The sequence below is a fragment of the Anolis carolinensis genome, chromosome 5, assembly GCF_035594765.1.
Source record: "Anolis carolinensis isolate JA03-04 chromosome 5, rAnoCar3.1.pri, whole genome shotgun sequence".
Lineage (NCBI taxonomy): Eukaryota > Metazoa > Chordata > Lepidosauria > Squamata > Dactyloidae > Anolis > Anolis carolinensis.
Window position 1 is genome coordinate 24,421,671 of NC_085845.1, and position 21,403 is coordinate 24,443,073.

General features: G+C 39.5%; 1 protein-coding gene across 2 annotated transcripts; it reads right to left on the reverse strand.

Moving 5' to 3' along the window:
- Window positions 1–9,055: 9,055 nt before the first annotated feature.
- LOC100555026 (alcohol dehydrogenase 1) lies at window positions 9,056–20,513 on the reverse strand. Of its 2 annotated transcripts, XM_003225747.4 has the most exons (9): window positions 20,277–20,494; window positions 18,419–18,520; window positions 16,469–16,610; window positions 16,201–16,288; window positions 15,144–15,366; window positions 14,359–14,619; window positions 13,824–13,959; window positions 11,364–11,502; window positions 9,056–10,933 (listed from the first exon to the last, which is right to left on the reverse strand). In XM_003225747.4, the coding sequence occupies exons 1-9, from the start codon at window positions 20,292–20,294 to the stop codon at window positions 10,909–10,911; spliced, it is 1,134 nt and encodes a 377-aa protein (XP_003225795.1). In that variant the 5' UTR covers window positions 20,295–20,494; the 3' UTR covers window positions 9,056–10,908. The 2 variants fall into 2 exon arrangements, with proteins under 2 accessions (XP_003225795.1, XP_008116491.1); XM_008118284.3 differs by lacking the exons at window positions 9,056–10,933; window positions 11,364–11,502 and adding an exon at window positions 11,509–13,609 and having other exon boundaries at window positions 20,277–20,513.
- Between the last annotated feature and the right edge of the window lie 890 nt (window positions 20,514–21,403).

Sequence of the window (21,403 nt, forward strand, 5' to 3'; positions counted from 1 at the left end):
TCAAATAAACTATATGTCGAAACAAAAGAAGAAAAAGGGAGGAGGGGGGAGAGAGATGGGGTCAAGTGATGGAAGAAGAGAAAAAAAGAAAACAAAAGAAAAAAAGAGAAAGAAAAGAAACCTAAATATAATTAGTCTAATTTTTGATTTATTAATGTCAGTTTTGATTCCATCAAACTTGTAAGAAATTTTGGGATTGCAAAACTGTTCCAAATGGGAGGAGACTCAATAAAAATAAATCCTTGTGGTGGTCTCTTGAGGTTGCTCAGGAGTAACTCACATTTTGGCAACATTAAAACAATCCAAAAAGAGCAAATAAGATAAAGTAACACTGTTTTGTTTTAATTGCCCTACAGTCAGAAAGACAAATGATCAGATGAAATGGATGCATGGTTTCCTAATGTAATGTATTGCCTGGCAGCAAATTGCCCATTATTATTATTATTTTTAATTCAGCTTGTATTTTGGATTATCTGACGATGGGGAAAATTTTCTGTCCGTGAATGGTTGAATTCGTGGATATGGAGGGCCAACTGTATTAACTGCTATTTCTCGTCCACAATGCTGGCTATTATCCCTTAAGAGAGTGGTTTTCAACCTGGAGTCCCCAGATGTTTTTGGCCTTCAACTCCCAGAAATCCTAACAGCTGGTAAACTGGCTGGGATTTCTGGGAGTTGTAGGCCAAAAACATCTGGGGACTGCGGGTTGAGAACCACTGCCTTAGGGCTAAACAAAGCTGGTCTTCCAAAGGAAATTTACATTAGGTAAAGTGAGGATTTGGGGCAGAAAAGTCACACCACCATTATCATCACCACCTCCATCACCATCATCATCTTTCAATTGCAAGGGATTTGTAGAAATACTTATCTAAGGGTTTGAAAGTAACTTGCCTGGATTTAGATACTATGAAGCTTGATGTACCATTTATGTTCTGCCCCAGGCCCCTTCTATATTGCCATATAATCCAGATAATAAAAGCAGATAATCCACATTATCTGCATTGAACTGGATTATACAAATCTACACGGCCAGATAATCTGGGATATCTCTGCTAAAGAGTGCTGGTGCCTCAAAAAAACTACTTTTTTTGTGTCAGGAGCGACTTGAAAAACTGCAAGTCGTTTCTGGCATGAGAGAATTGGCCGTCTGCAAGGACGTTGTCCAGGGGACGCTCAGATGTTTTGATGTTTTTACCATCCTTGTGGGAGGCTTCTCTGATGTCCCTGCATGAAGCTGGAGCTGATAGAGGGAGCTCACCCGTGCTCTTCCTGTTAGGATTCGAACTCGCAACCTTCAGGTCAGCAACCCAGCCTCCAAGTCAGCAGTCCTGCGGGCACAAGGGTTTAACCCACTGCACCACCGCTCCCATATGGAAGATTTTCTTATTTTCTGCTACTTCAGGAGATAGACCATGGCTGGATCTACACTGCCCTATATCCCAGGATCTGATCCCAGATTATCTGCTTATCCCAGATTATATGGCAGGGGAAACTCATATAATCCAGATCAAAGAAGATAATCTGGGGTCATCTCCTGGGATATAGGCTAGTTTAGCTCCAGCCCATGAACAAATGGATTCGAAAAAGAAAGAAAAAGACATTCCAACTAAATATTAGGAAGAATTTCCTGATGCAGAACCACTTCAGCAGAAAATTGATGGACCCTCTTTTGTTGGAGTTTTTAACACATATATTGGATGCCTGTCTCTTGGGGTTATTTTAGACGTATATTCTGCACAGACAGGGGATGGACTAGATGACCTTTGGGATCATTTGCAGCTCTGTTATTTTGTTATTTTATTGCATTGTTAGGAGAGGAAAGGAATATCATCCTACTGTGTGAAGTGAAATCAAACACATACCTGGTCGTAATTCAGGATCATTCTTTGATCCGTGTTCTGAAATTCCTTCCTAAAGTACTTTCAAGCCATCTAAACTAGTAGACATTAATATATTGTCTTTCTGAAGCCGGTCTAACAACACAGAGAGTTAACAGCTGCTATAATTCCACTTATGGCACTGTTTATTTTACATATTTTATGGACATACTACGTCTGTGGTCCTCCTGCCCTAAATCTAATTTAGGCAATCCTTTTCAAACATCTGCAGTGTTTGCAAATATACTGCCAAGCGAAATGAAAAGATAGTATTTCTTTAGCTCGACCTGGAGTTTCTGGAGACGTCACATCAAATGTGTATACAAGCTGAAATAATATTGTAAGGTTAAGATCAAGTAGTAGGGTAAAAATAATAGCATTCTGCTTTGTTGAACACAAATATTTCTTGTAAAGGCTAGCTTATCACTTGTCAACATAGCTCTGAATGAGCCATCTGCTCCAAAAAAAGGCAGCTTGTTGATCTTTCAGCGTTTTAATTTGTAACTAGACTTCTCACAATGTATATACAAGAACATCATATTAATTTTCAATAAGGAATATTTTGCAAACTAAGAAATAATCCTAATCTAGCTGAACTGTGAGACTAAAGAGATTGGACCATGTTTATTGAGTAGTTAATTTCAATGGAATTTTCCATTATCACAACATTTATCGTTTTGGCCGAGATTCTCTGCAGGTTTGCATCTTGTTGCCGCAATCAGTCTCCATTTAATATTCTTATCTCTCCTTTCGTTTTGCTTCCTTTAGCATCCTATCACTGAAACACAATCTTTTTATTCTGTCTAGTGTATTATTGCTGATAAAGGGCTCATTGCTACCTTATCCGTTTAAGCTATCCTTGTTTTCCTTGTTCCATTATTCTTTGTAAGGTTTTATTTATGACCCTGGAATCAAAGCTGTTATGTAGTGTATAATCATTAGCTTGAACACGTTTCCATGGGATGTTCAATATAGGACATTTCCTTTGTGTCTTGATGGCTCATGCCACATTTATAGACTTCCTGGAGGTATCTAGCTGGTTGTTGTTGGAAACCGACCAGAAAGTAGTATTGCGCATTCTGGGTAAACCATGATCCATTTCGTGTCCTGGCTTTTGGTAGGGGCCCTGATCCATTTTTAACAGAACCTCCCAAAATTGATAGGGCAGATATCTGTTTTTGCTTCTTAGTGCTGAAATATCCATTTTCTTTCGGCCCATTATTCTGGAGGGGCTTCCCACCCAGGCTCCCCTTCCCGGCACGCACTTTAAGGAGGTGTTTTATTGGGGTTTGCCTCACCTCCATATGGGGCGTCAAAGGGCTCCCTGGCTGGAGCCGAAGACACCCCTGGGACATTTCTCATTGCCATTTCCCTTTTCAATTGGGAAACCTACTTTGTGCCACTGCTGAGGTCTCTCCATTGGAGCTAGGGGTGAACCCACAGTGGGGTCCTTGGTGCGGGGCTGGAATGCACTGCGTTCACTGACGGCTTGCCATGGCTAGTCTTGCACCACTGCTAAGGTCTCTTCATCAAAGCTAGGGGCAGACCCATGGTTGGATCCTTGGCACAGGACTGGGACATGCCATGTTCAGTGGTGGCTTGCCAGGGGCTTACCTTCCATCATGTTTGCTGGCGGCCTTGCTCCGTGACTGTGCAGGCCCAGAAAGGTAGTGGCAGGCTCTTTCTAGGTCTGCATGCCACACAAACTCTCTTTCCAAGGAGAGTGCATGTATGGCATGCAGGCGCAGAGCCCAGCGCCGCTTTCTCTAGAGTAAGCGGTGCTCTGTTGCAGGCCCTGGCAATAGTGGGTTCTCTGAGCTTGCATGCCACACACACACACACACTCTTTCCAAGAAAAGTGCATGTGTGGTGTGCATGCCCAAAGCACCCGTGCCTGCCAGGGCCTGCAGCCAAACATCGAGTAAGAGGCACTTGGCTGCAGGCCCTGGCAGGTGCAGGCATTTTGGGCCTGAATGCCACACATGCACACTTTTCAAAGAGAGTGCAAGTGTGGCGTGCAGCCGCAGAGCACTCATGCCTGCCAGGGCCTGCAGCTACAAGCCCTGGCAGGCATGGGTGCTCTGCGCTTACACACCACACAAGCACTCTCCTTGGAAAGAGTGTGTGTGTGTGTGTGTGTGTGTGTGTGTGTGTGGCGTGCAGGCCCAGAAAGTGCCTGTGTCTGCCAGTCATGGAGCAAGGCTGCCGGCCAATGCGATAGAGGCCAAGCCCCAGCAAGCCGCCAGTGCGCCAAGGATCCCAGCATGGGTCCGCCCCTAGCTCCGATGAAGAGACCTCATCAGTAGTGCAAGGTAGGTTTCCCAACTGAAGGGGAAAACAGCAGCTAGAAATTGCAGCAAAGCTGGCTAGTTTTGCCCCTGAGTGCAATCCCTCTTCTCTCCTCTATAACTGCGATGCTGAAAAGCAGGCTTGGAGCCAGTACTTACTCCCGCCTGCTTTCATGTCTTGTATATTTTCGTACTGAGAGTGGCCTTCCCATTCTGTGCTCCCGAAGGAATGAAATAAATGAAATAAATGAATGAAACTGGAGAAATGAATTTTGTGCACATGACTACCAGAAAGGCTGCAAATGCTTCCTCATTTTTATGTGGCTGGCTGCTCTAATGCCAGTCGAGAGATTAATCACAGAATCATAGAATAGTAGAGTTGGAAGAGACCTCATGGGCCATCCAGTCCAACCCCCTGCCAAGAAGCAGGAAATCGCATCCAAAGCACCCCCGACAGACGGCCATCCAGCCTCTGCTTAAAAGGCTCCAAAGAAGGAGCCTCCACCACAGTCCGGGGGAGAGAGTTCCACTGCCGAATCTGCTCTTTGTTTTAGTCTGAACTTCAAAGGAGCTGCTGAACCTCATCTTCAAAGTTGGGCTGACATCTTATACATTTACATCAGGCGTGGGCAAACTTTGGTCCTACCAGTTGTTAGGAATTGTGAGAGTTGAAGTCCAAGCACCTGGAGGGTTGAAGTTTGCCTATGGCCGATCTACATGGTATCCTGGGAGTTGTGGTCTGGTGGGACACCAATATTCTTTGGCAGAGAAAAATAAAGACCATATAAAGCTACAATTCCATAGCTTTGAGACATGACAGTTAAAGTGATGTCAAACTGTATTAATTCTACAGTGTAGATACACCCACAAGTCGTTCATAGTTCAGATCAAACTTTAAAGATATATTCCACCCTATTGATAAGAAAGTGCCCTGCCCTCCAATTAATTAAAACAACAGCCTATGGACATTTACTCACAAGTAAACTCTAATGAACATAGTGAGTCTTAATTCTGAATAAAAATGCATTGGATTGTACTGTTCCTGCCAGCAGTGGTGGATAATATTTTACTCTCTGAGTGGACTGCAGATAGGATTTAAAACTTAGAACACATTACTCAAATGAGTTTTGTAGAAGGGAACCTATTTCTTAGGAACCTACATATTTCTTAGCCATTGTGAAATTCAGTGCCATTAAGGGATGACCAGGTTCCCATGTTGCTGTTTTGTTTTTAGAGTTCTCTAATCTGCAATGACCAGGGTTTTCACTGCAAAAAGCATCTGTCGCTCAGCAACATTTTATGAGTTCCCACAAATCCAAGCAAATGTGAGCTGCGAAACTTGCATTTTGGCATTTATTGCCTATCAATTTTTGTTTTAAAAACCTTGTAGTTGATTTCTCATAGGAATTTCCCTCTTTTATGACAGCTTTATACAAAATGTAATGACCACTTTAATGAGGGAATACGTATTCTGATTTGCAATGAATGTTTTCAGCTACTGCAATCAACCTCCAAAGTGATAGTGCTCTCGGTACTGATATGACTCGTGTCTGGTGATGTACATCCTGGTTGCTTAGCTTCAGGCTTACCAACATAGTTTCAGGCCAACCAAAGGTGAACCTATCGTATCTTCTTGGTAAGAAGGGATTTTGCCTTCCTCTATGGCTGAGAGAGTGTTGACTTGCCCAAGGTCAGCCAATGGTTTCCATGATGGAGCAGAGATTCGAATCCTGATCTCCAGACACGTAGTCCAGCACTCAAGCCACTATGCCATGTAGGCTTTCTTGTTGTATGCATGCTCATTATAAATACAGTGGAATGAAATATTTGAGCAAATTACACATATTTTGAGTACTTTATGAATGTATAAAATATGTATTTTATTTATGTTATTTTACTGTTATTGTTTTTGTTATATATGTTGTATTGTTTTATCTGTTGATCAGGCTTGGTCTCCATGTGAACCGCTCTGAGTCCCCTCGGGGAGATGGAAGTGGGTTATAAGTAAAATTATTATTATTATTATTATTATTATTATTATTACAGTAGAGTCCCACTTATCCAACATGCGCTTATCCAACATTCTGGATTATCCAACGCAGTCTGCCTTTTAGTAGTCAGTGTTTTTGTAGTCAATGTTTTCAATACGTTGTAATATTTTGGTGCTAAATTCATAAATACAGTAATGACTACATAGCATTACTGCATATTCAACTACTTTTTCTGTCAATTTTCTTGTATAACATGATGTTTTGGTGCTTAATTTGTAAAATCATAACCTAATTTGATGTTTAATAGGCTCTTCCTTAATCCCTCCTTATTATCCAACATATTCGCTTATCCAACGTTCTGCCAGCCCATTTATGTTGGATAAGTGAGACTCTACTGTGTTATTATTATTATTATTATTATTATTATTATTATTATTATTATTATTATTATATTTGCACTCATCAAACAACAGTATTCATTGTCCAATCATTGCTTCCTCGAGTGGTGATAAATTCCTCAAGTATCACCAAGAGATTTGCTTGCCTTTGAATGCAATGGTATAGGGTTTCTCCATAGTGCTTCATCTACAAATTTACAAAAGTAACACAGAAGTAGAAATAAAGATCTGGTACTCACACAAAACATTGGATCTGCAAAGATGGAAAAAGCCATGGCACTTCTCCAAATCTGCAGTAGAATCTAGTGTTTCAGGCAAGGCAATTGCATGACAAAAAACTTGCCTTGAAACACTATTATTCTCAATATAAGCTAGGAGTTGGGGAACTGCAGTGCTGAAGGCCTTCTGGAGATCTTCCCCATTAAAAAAAATCTAGGCTACTTTTGGAATAGCCTGAAAGACTCCCAAACTACAATTACTACTACTACTGCTACTACTACTACTGACTCCTCTACCTCCTCATCTTCTATTTATTTCAATCCTGCTTTCTCTAAAAGACCCAAAGTGGCTAATACTAAAAAGATAATTAATTTTTTTTTAAATATACAAGCATTAAATTAGAATTAAACATTGGAAATATTAAATATAAACAGTTTAAACCATTAAAACCTTAAGTGGCATTGTGCCACTTCCAATGTCACCCCTGATGTAAATTATAATAAAGCTGTTCCTAAACTCTACTGGTAACACAGTATCTATGAACAAGGACCACGGGGAACATCTGGGGTGTACAATTTGTAGACTCTTCTGAACTACTGCATTAGAGCCTTCTAGCAGAGAAACTTAAATACCTTAATAGACTACGGTAAGGCAAAGGTAGAGGTTTCCCCTGACGTTAAGTCCAGTCATGACCGACTCTGAGGGTTGGTGCTCATCTCCATTTCTAGGCCGAAGAGCCGCCGTTGTCCATAGACATCTCCAAGGTCATGTGGCCGACATGACTACATGAAGCGCCATTACCTTCCCGCCGGAGCGGTACCTATCAATCTACTCACATTTGCATGTTTTCGAACTGCTAGGTTGGCAGGAGCTGGGTCTAACAGCGGGTGCTCATTCCGCTTCTGGGATTTGAACCTGAGACCTTTTGGTCCGCAAGTTCAGCAGCTCAGTGCTGCTGAATATTCAGCAACTACAGTTGAAGTAATATTCAAGCAACTACAGTTGAAGTAGCATTAAAATGCAGTAACTAAATGTTATGGATTTACACTAAATCAATTTATGCATTGAAATGATTCCTAATTAGATCTGTTGGCAGCCTGGATTGGACCACACAAACATTTCACATACTGAACTGGCCCATTTTTAAGGATTTGCCCAATCTGAGTAGCAATTGCCATTAAAATATGCAGAGAACAGGTTGATTTAGCAATTGCTTTGTTTAAAAAAGGAAGCATACGTTTCCCTTCCTTTTCAGCACCAAAACAAAGAGCCAGGAAGGGGAAATCACAGTTATTGAAATGTCCCATGCTCATGCGAACTATTCCCATCTAGCAAAAGTGATCTTAATGGCACAGAGATGAGAATTTACATCAGACTTGCATAATCTGCTATCCCAGAAGCCCTAGGCATCTTGTCCAATGGTCTGAAATTATGGGAGCAGAAGTCCAAAATACCTGGAGTGCCACAGGTAGTTCAGGCCTGCATTATGATATACAAATCTATCAAATGGAATTAAAAATAAAATCTGGGAGGATATTATCAAGAGTTTTTCATCTTTATAGTTCAATCTGAGTATTCCATTTATGTGGACGTAAGGCTTGCTTGGATAATGGAACTGGTTGTCACAAGTAAGAAGAAAGGAGCAGGAAATACCTGTAACTTTCTATGGACATGAAGAGGCACTTTGGGACCCCTCTACACTACCATATAAAATCCAGATTATCTGCTTTGTACTGGATTATATGGCAGTGTAGAAGAGACCTAAGCAACCTTTATTTAAAGGAGTTTCTTCTTTCTTAGATTCTGCTCTTATATCTATTTTTCAATTGCGTTAGGGAAAAAACATCTCATCCCGGGATAGATACAGTTTGTAGAATACTGCTACCAATGGTGAATCTACACTGTAGAATTAATGCAGTTAGTGCATTTACATTGTAGAATTAATGTAGTTTGAAACCACTTTAATTGCCATGGCTCAATAATATGTAATCATGGTAGCTGTTGTTTTATGTCTCTAACTTGTTTAGCCTCCCCAAACTACAGTTCCCATAATTCCATATCTTTGGGCCAAGACAGTTAAAGTGGTGTCAAACTGCATTAATTTTACAATGTAGATGCACGCTTAATGGAATACATTATGACTCCCATATCTGAGGAGGATACATTCCAAGATCATGGATAGCTGAAACTATGGATATTAGCAAATCCTTTATTTTGACTATATCTGGCCTGGAAGCGTACTATAGAATCATACTGGAGGACCTAAAGAAGACCACAAACACTTCTGGAGAGAGGGAATATATTTTGGAGTGTGGATAAATGAATCTGTGGGTACAGAATCCATAGACAAGGGGATCATATTGTGCTGCTGATTAAGGTTGCCAGATCAGCAGAATCCCTGGCCCTAAAGTTCTACATTCATCAACAGGGCCACAACCACAAGACCAACACCTAAACATAGTAAATATATAACAAATACCAACAACCTATAAATATATTTATATTAAATATGAAAATAAAGAAATGGACAAATATGATTTTTATGGCAAATGTGAACACCAGAGAACTGAAGATATATATTGCGTTAAACAGAGTATCATGCTAAACATACATGAAAAATAACATATAACAAAAATCATTTTACATACATGCCAAGAGAAGAAATGAAATAGATCACAATAGAGATATGTGAAACATAAGTAATGATGAAGATCTTCAATTTATTCCAATGTTCCTCAACATTTTCAGGGTGTTCTATGTCATATAATCCAGTTCAAAGCAGATAATCTGGATTTTATATGGCAGTGTATAAGAGGCCTTAAACTCTGAGATTTAGAAACATTTATTGCTAATTCAACTAAATAGAAGACACGTGTTTTTTGTTTGTCCTTTTGCTCCCTTGCTGACTTCTAAAAATAAGTCCACTTTAAAACAAGACATTTTATGTCCTTGAATGGAAGCAAAAAACTACCAGGAAGTTATAATAAATATATACATACACTGAGGTCATAGCTGGCTTAGCCAAAGAGTTGTTCTTTTTCTTTGTTGACAAAAAGTCTTTTGCAGTTGCTGATGTAATGCTTTTTATGTGCAACTGAATTTTAAGAGCCAAACATGGTTTAAAATATTAAATTTTAGTTCTGAGAATAATTTAGTGTGGACAAATACGTATGACATATTATTAAACCATATATACCACAGGTTTAAGACTGTATAATTATTTCATGATTTGTATAGAAAAATATTGCAACACTTTTGGAAGTGATGGATAATAAAAAGATGCAAGTAAACGAGAAGCGGCAAAACATTATTTTCCTTCATATAGACAAGTAGCTTTGCATTAGCCTTTAGCATGTGTAGTCTGTTAGTGTGAAATCAAACTGGAAGGATTGGACCAAATTTTAACAGCTGGGTTATCCATGCACATGCAGGGCAATCCAGTGCTCATCCACTCAACCACTATATCATGATAGCTCTATTTCCGTAATATAAAAGAAGGAAGAGAAGGAGGAGGAGGAGAAAGTAAATGTAATAGCACCACCAATAATTTCATTTATAAAAGGTTCACAAGTACTGTCATTGCACATAATATATTACTTCCAAGCTCCTGTCCTAAATGTTTTATTTATTACTTTTCCAAAGACAACCCACCATTGCTTAGGCTGGCTTGTGTAGGTGGGATTTGGAGTTCAACAGTACGTGGAAAGCCCTATGTTTTCTAGACTTTGCCAAATTCTATTGTTTGGAGAGAGATAAAAGAGGTGATCTGAAAGAAGCTGAGAAGAATCCAGAAAATAATGTTGTCAAGCATTGAATCAGTGAGAAAATGACCTTTTCTTTATGCTTTCAAAAGCTGGAATGTCATCTCTATAGCAATCAATCGGTTTGGAAAGTTTTAGTTTGGAATCACATGGACCTAAAAGTGGCAGAAGAAGTTTCTCACCAGAGAGAGAGAGAGAGAGACGGAGACTTTGTGAATTACAAATTATGTGGAGGGTTTTTGTTTCTTGTCCTTTATTCCCTTGCCACATAATTGACTGTAACCTAAATAGTTTATATACATAGAATGTTATTTGCTGAAATTCTGTTGAATTTGTCCCAATAGGCAAAAGATTTGTAGAATGGGTAGCCTGTGTTAAAACAACAAGACACAGCGAATACTGAAAGACAAAAAGGAGAAAATATTTATTTCTGGTCAAAAAGCTATAAAAGTATCCATTATGTATCAGCAGAGTTGATTCTTTTTGCAAGAAGTCAGTTACCAATGGGGACATTTTAGGTTGGTTTAATTAAAGACCATTGTGACAATAATAAAAGAAGGGGAAATGATCAATTCTACTTTGGACTTCGCCATCAAATAGCAGCTTCCCTTGTCTTGAAAATTTACTTTGAGATGAAAGAGTTGGATTTAAATAGAGGTCAACTGTGTTCAAATGCCTGTTCAGACATAGGTTTCAAATGCTATATCTGGGCAACCTATCCCAATGCCAAGAGCTGTTACATGAATAAAAACCCATTATCCTGATCTTTTTTGAAGAAAGGGGCAGGATAAAAGTATTAAAAATCAAACAAATATGATGGAAAACTTACCTTTTACCACTGTTTAGCAGCTCAAAGCCTTCACCAATTTTCTCAAAAGGCAACACATGAGTTATTAATGCGTCCGTATTAAATTTATTTGCCATATAATCGGAAACCAGTTTAGGGAGAGCATCTTTCAACTTCCAACCTGGGAGGTAAAGGAAACCCAGTATGCTCAGACCCTTCAAGATTTATGTATATAGTTTATGGACAGGAAAATGGTGGAAGGTGGATTTTGTACACATTTTAGAAGATCGAGAAACATTTCATTTTCATCTGTTAAACAAATGTTTAGTACAATCAAAGCCTAATATGGAAGGGAAGAAATCCTTCATTAATAAATACATAAATAATTATTGTCCCAAACCTAGTTTTGAAATGATTAATGTTCATTAATCTTTTTATATGATGTCCATCAATACTTTCTTTGGATTGTTGCATACAGATTCATTGGCAGGCTCTATTTCCAGAATTATGATGTCTCCAAATAAATGGGCCCAGCAACCAGTAAGGTCTTTGCTTCTTATATAACAGTGTTTCTACCCCTATGGCAATGCAATAATTTCACAACATATGCTGGGTATCTGGATTTTCTAAAGTTTGATGTGCGGATATTATCTTCTGTACAAATATGGATGGGACTAATTATCCACTTAGCCTCCTGCCCTTTACTGTTTTCTGTGATGTTACGTATTTTGCAAAGAACATCTAGTTATATACAGGTAGTTCACAAGTTACAAATAAGATAGCTTCTGTTAGTTCTTAAATTCAATTTGCATGTAAGGCAGAATAGGTACATTTTAAAGTGTAACTCCAGCCCTGTCTGTCTGTCTGTCTGTCTGTCTGTCTGTCTATCTATCTATCTATCTATCTATCTATCTATCTATCTATCTAGTATCTATCTATCCTGTGATAATTCCTGTGATAATTGGATTTTGAAAAAAAATGGTTTGTTGTGGAAACAAGGATTGGTTAGAAAGCTTCAGTGGAAGCAACTTTTCCCCATGATAATTTTTCCAGGAGTGAATTTCTCTTCCTAGGGGCAGATTTCTCTCAATCCTTGTTGTCTCACCTCCATTTGTAAGTATGAGTCATTTGTAAGTCAGATGTTTGTAACTTGGGGACTGCCTGTATAGTACTTGAGGAACTGGCACCCAGGATAAGGATATCCAGGTAGATGATACGTATTTTCCAACTGCGACCTCTGTTGTATTGTATTTGCAATAGAGCAAGATGCTGCACTGGCAACAAACAATGCAGAAAGTAAGGCTCTTTATTGAGATCCAACTTGATGTATCTGTGGCTGACCAATCTGACCATTGCCACTGATTTGGTATTGTGGATGAATGTAGGCTAGTGACCCCAGGACCATGAGCCACGTGAATTTGCCTTCAAGTTGCCTGTTGATTTATGATAATCCCAAGAATTTCATAACGTTTTCTTTGACACAGAATAATATTCAGAGGACCCTGAACCATGCACCACATAACTCTGGGATGTATTTGTTTTGCTGGAGTGCACACTGCACCCACATAGAGACTTAGTCTATATTAACTCAGGATGCACTAGGAATGGGCCCAACCGTGGTGAAGATTCCCTTTTCTGTTGTTCATGCACATGCATGCATATACAGTACGGCCCGCATATCCATGAGGGGTACATTACCAGACTTTGTGAAGCCACAGGTAAGACCAAAGCCTATTGAAACTGCTCAAGAATACAGTAGAGTCTCACTTATCCAACACTCGATTATCCAACGTTCTGGATTATCCAACGCATTTTTGTAGTCAATGTTTTCAATACATCGTGATATTTTGGTGCTAAATTCGTAAATACAGTAATTACCACATAGCATTACTGTGTATTGAACTACTTTTTCTGTCAAATTTGTTATATAACATATTGTTTTGGTGCTTAATTTGTAAAATCATAACCTAATTTGATGTTTAATAGGCTTTTCCTTAATCTCTCCCTATTATCCAACATATTCATTTATCCAACGTTCTGCCAGCCCGTTTGCATTGCATAAGCGAGACTCTATTGTACCACAGACCATGACTTAGAAAATGCCATTAGAGATCATGTTGCGTTGCATTTGGATGAAAGAAACTGCAGAAATCAGTCCAGCATATATGATGGTCGAACAGGATGCATAGAAATGCACGCCTGCTAGTTTGCCTCTTGCTACAAGTGATGTATTGAACCGCTGGATTTCCTGAAATCTAAACCAGATGAGAAACGATGCCAAGAAAAGTCTAGGGAAAAAAACAACAGATTTTGTTTTCTTAGTGGGCTTCATTATAAGTGAGGGTTTTTTTGGCTATGTTGTGGCTTTAGAGTAAAAATTCTGAAGCAAAGAATATAGGCCTGATGAGGTTCAGAGATATGACCAAACTTCTTTTTCTTCCCTGTGCTGATTCTGCAACACATGCAGTAACTATCATAAGATCTTGTTCAACAAATCCTTACCTCCAATCAAACTTCCAATAAGTTTCTTGCCAGTCAGGAGCTGTAAAGGACTGATACAGAGCTGGGATCCTGCAGGAGGTGCCCCAACCAGCACACAGACGCCATGGCCCAAGTGGCAGGATGCAAGGGCAGCAGCCTATTGTAGAGACAAAGAAAACCAAGTGAAGAAGCTGAAAAAATCAAGATATTGATGGGTAGACTAGGCACATCTTTGATCTGATCCAGATAAGTTCACATTACACAGATAAAAATCAGGACATGTGGCCAAGCAATATTGAAATGTGGACAAGATGGCAAAAGGTATGATTGGACAAGAATAGATGAGGTATAAGGGTCTGCAATTGTTCACTTTTGCCTTGGTTTACAGCAGTGGTTTTCAACCTGTGAGGTCCCCAGGTGTTTTGGCCTACTATTCCCAGAAATCCCAGCCAGTTTACCAGCTGTTAGGATTTCTGGGAGTTGAAAGCCAAAACATCTGGGAACATACAGGTTGAGAACCACTGGTTTACAGGGAGGGAACGATCACAACTCATACCTCGATGTCAACACGTCCAATCACTTCGAAAGCATAGTCCACACCAAGCCCAGTCATCTCCATCAGCACCTCATTAATGGGTTTCTCAAAATCTTCAGGAGAGATGCATTCAGTGGCTCCAAGCTCTCTGGCTTTGGTAAATTTGTCTTTGTTGATGTCAACCCCAATGATCCTGGATGCTCCAGCTGCTTTGCAGCCCATGATGACAGACAAACCAACGCCTCCCAAGCCAAAGATGGCACAAGAGGAACCAGGCTCCACCTACAAACAAATAAAGCAGAGTCTTAGCTGGAGATTAACTAAAATAGAGTTGAAGTTCACCTGGGACTAGTTATTGGATTCTGGAGTTATCAGTGGCCCATGCTCTGCAAATGTGAATGAAACCAAAAGCAGGTGGATGGGGCTCTGTGTAAATCACTGAGAGCCATGTGAAGTTGTTAGCAATGGAGCTTATCAGGCTCAGATACTGACCAGAGCCAAGTATTATGGAAGAGTTTCATCAGGCAAGTGATCTAACAGGGCATGCCACCTTTAATGTGTCCTCAGAGCCAGTATTTGACTGGCTGGCATTGGATATGAGGATAGCTGGGAAATCCATTGAGTTTACATTCAAAACAAGGAGGTTGTTTTGGGGCAACTGGACTCCAGAAGAACTGGTAAGTTCAAGCTGATGTACTTGCATCTCAAAGTATTTGGGGAAGAGCCATTTCTGAAAGCATCTTATCTTCAAGAAGGAAGAAAATTCTTATTCCATTTTTTAAGTACATATATGGACGAATGCTTACCTTAGCATTATTAATAGCAGCTCCATAACCCGTAGAAAACCCACAGCCAAAGAGGCAGACTTTATCCAGAGGAGCATCATTACTGATTTTTGCAATGGAAACATCGGGCACCACTGTGTATTCAGAGAAGGTGCTGATCCACAGAAAGTGATGAATCTGTTTCCCTCTACAAGTGAACCTGCTGGTTTTATCTGGCATCAGATTTTGAAGAGGCTTGCAGATACTATGTGAGGAGATTCAGATTGATTTTTTTTATATATTGAGCTAAAACAATGTCAACACCACCAAGAAACACAAATCATTAATTGCCAACAACATCAAAGATAATGATGATGATATCCTTTCCCCTCAAATTGGGACTCAAGGTGCTCAAAAATAAAAAAGTGAAATATAATTGTGTGTCAGGAGTGACTTGAGAAACTGCAAGTTGTTTCTGATGTGAGAGAGTTGGCCGTCTGCAAGGACATTGCCCAGGGGATGCCTGGATGTTTGATGTTTTACCATCCTTGTGGGAGGCTTTTCTCATGTCCCTGCATGGAGCTGGAGCTGACAGAGGGAGCTCATCTGCACTCTCCCCAGATTCAAACCGGCAACTTTCAGGTCAGCAACCCAACCTTCAAGTCAGCAGTCTTGCCAGCACAAGGGTTTAACCTATTGCACCACCGTGGGCTCCACTGAAACAGATAGTGGACCAAGACTCATAGGGTTGAAGTTACAGGACTTTTGGATTAGCAGGAGCAGTGATACACCTGCAACCGTTTTAATCTTCTGAGTTCTGCTTTTCTCACAACAACTTGGGAGAAAAGGGATTTCCTCAGTAACAATATATTTTGGGTGCTATTATTGTTGTCATGCAAAATATTCTGGAGTGTTTTTCATTAAATGTCCAAAGATTAGCTCTAAAATGCAAATTACTAGATGTGGTTTCTCAATATGGATTAATATGCCATTGTACATTTTTGGACTCTCCTGAGGAGCATGGCCCTAGACAGATGTCATGATGGGCAACTGTCCTTTGAAATCTACCAGGATTCCAGCAGATGACACATGGACTTACTGAGACTTGAGGCAACAGTTAGCTTTAGGACTCAAGCAGCAGGCACATTCTCCACATTGGGGGACACAAAGAGGAATGACTTTGTCACCTGCAGGGTTAGAAAAATAACCTATAACCACCATGAAATATTTTATATATTAACACATTTGCAGACAAAACAGATAAGCCACTAAAATGAGTTCTAGGAGCAGAAATACTTCATAAACAGAGTAATCCTTAAAAAAACATATTTTAATGTCAAATGTGAATTGGGTATGAAAACCCTTACCTGGCTTGACATAAGTCACTCCTGGCCCAACACTTTCAACAATTCCAGCTCCTTCATGGCCTGCAATGACCGGGTATTCTAGGTCAGGGAAAATACCTTTCAGCACATTGTCGTCAGTCCGACAGATCGAAGTGGCCACGATCTGTATGGAAAATGCAATACAGACGTATTATTTCAATATCTGCATTGTGTACCCCTAGTTCATTCAGTCACATAAAAAAGCCATCATTGATTCAGAGTTTGGACAAATTACAATTTCAGGTTCTAGGGCAGCCAATATGGCAACTGGAAATGATGGCTATAAATTTTTGGAAATTATAGTCCCAAATAAGCATTTCCCCCCTTAATTTCTGGCAGGATTAACTTGATTGAAAAAATCCAATTTTTGTGCCTCTTCTTACCTATTTTATACAGAGTTAAAATAAACCAGCCTGGGGAACAGGTATAAAAATCACTGGGCAGGGAGCTAACTGAAAATATTCTGGGAAAAACAAAACATCAATTGCTCTCCAAAATAAAAATGTAAAAATTTTGGAATGAAACTTGGGAATTTCAGGCATAGATGAAACTGTTAGTGGGACATTCACACATTCTTTGGAAATGTATGCTCATTTGGAAAATAACGTATCTAAGCATCTTTGCTTAGGGTTTGAAAAAGTTACTTATTTTGAGCACAATTATAAAGTCCTCCAGCCAGAAAGGTGTTGTAGACCATTTTTTCTCTCTCCAGTTCTGTTGTGAATAGCGATTACTGAGAGTGCATCTACACTGTAGAATTAATGGAGTTTGACATCACTTTAACTGTAGTGGCTCTCCAACTTGGGGAGAGCGCAGATGAGCTCCCTCTATCAGCTCCACCTCTATGCAGGGACCGGAGAAGCCTTACACAAGGATGATAAAACACCAAAAACATCCAGGTGTCCCCTGGGTAATGTCCTTGCAGACAGCCAATTCTCACACACCAGAAGTGACTTGCAGTTTCTCAAGTCGTTCTTGACACGGGAAAAATAAACCTGTAGTGGTTCAATGCTATGGAATCCTGGGATTTGTAGTTTGGTGAACACCAAGGCAAAAGGTCTTGTAAAACTACAGGGCCCATGATTCGATAGCCCTGATCCATGGCAATTAAAGTGGTGTCAAACTGCATTAATTCTACAGTGTAGATGCACCCTCAGAGATCACTATTCACAACAGAATTGAGGAATTTCTTTTGGTCAACAACTCCCTTCTGGCCTGAAGACTTGATAACTTTTGCTCCAAATAAGAAACTTTTCCAAGCTCTGACCAGCGTTGCTTAAATAAGGTCTTTTCCGGATGAACATACATTTCCAAAAGAAAGCATGACTGTTTCAGTAACAGTTTCGCTCTCCTGAAGAGGAGAAATCATGAAACAAATAAAACAAAACACCCAGCAAGCATCCCAATGAGGACAGCATGTACCATAAAATATTGGCAGCCTGCTAGTTGGTGGGATGAAAATAGGAAGGAAGTACGGTATTCTGGAAAGGGGACCAGGGTTCAGCCAGCCACAATCAATAGTATTTGACACAGCAACATTTTTCAGATCCTACTTGTCATTTAAATTACTTTTACACTCTCTTCTACTACCTCCAGAGGACAAGTTGTTAAAAAGATGGCCCCTCGAGTACCTAAAGGCAAATGCATTGTACATAATTTTCCTCACCTATGTATCTTGCATTTATCATGCTTTGTTTTGTGACTTGTCATTGGAAAGGCTTAGTTTGCAAGTCTGATTCTAACACATATATTCCTGAAGAACTCCCACTTTCAGAAGGGAAATGAGCTAATTGGAGGGAATACACATTCCCCTTAACATCTGCTTTGACCCCAAGTCTCTATCAGTTACTCACAAAATGCACACCCACTACAATAGTAATTCACCCCAAGATGAGGAAAGGGAGGTTTACACTTTTGAGTAATTTCTTTTACCTTTATTCGAATTTCATGGTTTTTGGGTGGTGCCACCTCCACCTCCTCAATGGAAGGCATTTTCCCAACTTCCCAGATAATTGCAGCCTTGCATTTAATCACCTGCATATCAGACATAGAAGAATATAGGTCAGAAATCTTCACAGAAGTGCTCCCTGTAATATTTAAGTAATGCTTTCCCTAGAATCCAACAGAATACTGTAATACAATACTAAAAGTGAAATGCAAAATATCATTTTGAGCAGGAATATAAAAAATTGTATTACACCTTCTCACATTAACACCATAACCCTGCATCCTGTAAATACTGTCTCTAGCAATAGTCCAGCCTACCAATTTTATTATCTTACCCCACATTTTACCCCATGCCAAAGCAGCAGTGTCTGCTAGCATGTTGTTTCATACATCCTAGTTCAAAGCAGAAAAAGTGGGATTTTATTCAGCTGTGTCATCTGCTTGTGCGTAATGCAGTAATTTGAGCACTGGACTATGTCTCTGGAGACCAAGATTCGAATCCCTGCTTACAGTGATTAGCCAAGGAAACTCGCTGAGTGGTCTTGGACAAGTCACACTCTCAGCCTCAGAGGAAGGCCAAGGCAACCCTCTTATGTATAAATATTCATAGGAAAACCCCATGATAGGCTCACCTTGTGCTTAGCATATATTTGAAATGAGTTGGAAGCACACAATAGCAGCATGGGACTATAAAGGGCTGAAATACTCTAAAGGAACCAGGTCCTATCTGAGCTTGGAAGCTAAGCAGCCTCGCTTAGTGCTTGGATAGGAAACAGCCAAGAATACCATGTGCTGCTGGCTATATTTCAGGTAAAGAAACAGGCAGACCCACCTCTGAATATTGCTTGCCTAAGAAAATCTTATGAAATTCATGGGGTCGCCGTAAGTTGGCAGACAACCTGAAGGTGCACACACATGTACACATACACAGAGGAATATATCTATTAATTCATTTCCTAAAAATCGTAAAAACCATTCCATCCTGCTTCTTTTAGGCAAAGAAAGAACTTGTTAGACAAGTTGCCACTCATTTTCAAATACAGTAGAGTCTCATTTATCCAAGCCTCGCTTATCCAAGCTTCTGGATAATCCAAGCCATTTTTGTAGTCAATGTTTTCAATATATCATGATATTTTGGTGCTAAATTCGTAAATACAGTAATTACAACATAACATTACTGAACATTGCACTACTTTTTCTGTCAAATTTGTTGTATATCATGATGTTTTGGTGTTTAATTTGTAAAATCATAACCTAATTTGATGTTTAATAGGCTTTTCCTTAATCCCTCCTTATTGTCCAAGATATTCGCTTATCCAAGCTTTTGCCAGCCCGTTTAGCTTGGATAAGTGAGACTCTACTGTACTACAAATCTTGCCTGATTTCCTGCTTAGATTTTTTTTTAAAGATGACATCAAAGATAAATAATTAACCTATGGCAAAATAATGATCCCAAGCATCAGTCTTGTGCTTTATGTTCTTTCAAGCACAACAAATACAAAATAAAACATCTCTTAGGTAGGTCTACCTTATTAAAAAGTACTGAGGTGTGGAAGGAGGCTTGAAGTGACATCTGAATCAGTAATATCAGCATTCAAGATTGTTGAAAAAGTCTAAACCCATTCATCACATTTCCCCTTTGAAACTATAAATAGGGAATCAGGCTCCGCAGCAGAACTTTAAAGGCATAAACTGAATCCATCCAAATAAAATCGAACGAATGCTTCTATACGGAATGAAAGATTTGAAGATTTAGTCCTGTTACTTTGGAAGGGATTTAATACTGGTACACACAGGCGTTTCTAACAGATGTTTCATATAGATTCAATCGGTTTTTGCTTACCTTCCCTGCAGTTGCCATTGTATGTCAGAATCGCAGCTTTGTTCTGTGGACAGTTCTCAAGGACTTGCTGCTTTCTTGGTTTCTTTGTCTCTGGCAGGAAGACAGATACACCCAAACATTTTTTTCCCTTTTTGCTCCAGTGTGCACAACACTCACATTGTATAATCTATAAAGCAATGAGGAAAAGGGAGGGCCCACTGAGAGTTGTAATATAAAGTTTGCCAGTGCCCCATAAAGTTAGGATTTATGCTATTCTTGTCTTCAAGCTCAAAGTTAATTATCAGGAGAGAAGACAGGATCTACAAAACTAATATAATTTATCTATTCTCTTGGTCAGGTCATTTAGGCTGTAATTTTTACAGAAAACATAGTATAACATAGGTTTACACATAAGCCATCTGATCTTAGATGCTAATCAGGGTCAGCCCTGGTTAGTAAATGGATGGGAGGTTGCCAGTGAATACCAGAAAATAAGTAACAACAACAACAACAACAACAACAACAACTTTATTTCTGTATCCTGCCCCATCTCCCCGAGGGGACTAGGGGCAGCTTACATGGGGACCAAGCCCAGCAATACACAATAAAACACAATATAAAATGCATTCCAATCACAACAAATCAATAAATCAGTGACTATAAAACACAACATCACAAAATAAAAGCATAGCCAATGGACAAGAGCGACATAATTGGCACTTCAGTCTTCGGTCTTGAAGGAGAGGAATAAAGTTATAGTTGTGCAATATATTAGGAGTACTAATAACATAGGCCAGTGATAAAGTGCAAGGCTACCCTGTTTGCCCAAAAATAAGACATCCTCTGAAAATAAGACCTAGTAGAAGTTTTGCTGAATTGCTAAATATAAGGCCTCCCCTGAAAGTAAGACCTAGCAAAGATTTTGTTTGGAAACATGCCCGCTGAACAGAACATCAGAGCATGCAGGATTGGTAAATGTATGCATCATAGATTGTTGTACATGGAAATAGTGGTAGTAACAATAAATTCTTGATAGGATTCACAGTTTGTCTGGTTATGGTGGTTTGTGATGACAACTACCGTACAGTATATAATAAATGTTCTTTTTTTTGGTTCAACAATAAATGTGAATTCTTCTTCATGGAAAA

Bases quoted from the DNA above. Each gene is read 5' to 3' on its own strand.
- LOC100555026 (XM_003225747.4), bottom strand. The intron at 15,367-16,200 runs GTAAGTCCATGT...CTCCTCACATAG, and splicing joins AACTGTTGCCTCAAGTCTCA to TATCTGCAAGCCTCTTCAAA. The intron at 10,934-11,363 runs GTAAGTTTTCCA...TTTGTCTTTCAG, and splicing joins CTGCTAAACAGTGGTAAAAG to TATTCGCTGTGTCTTGTTGT.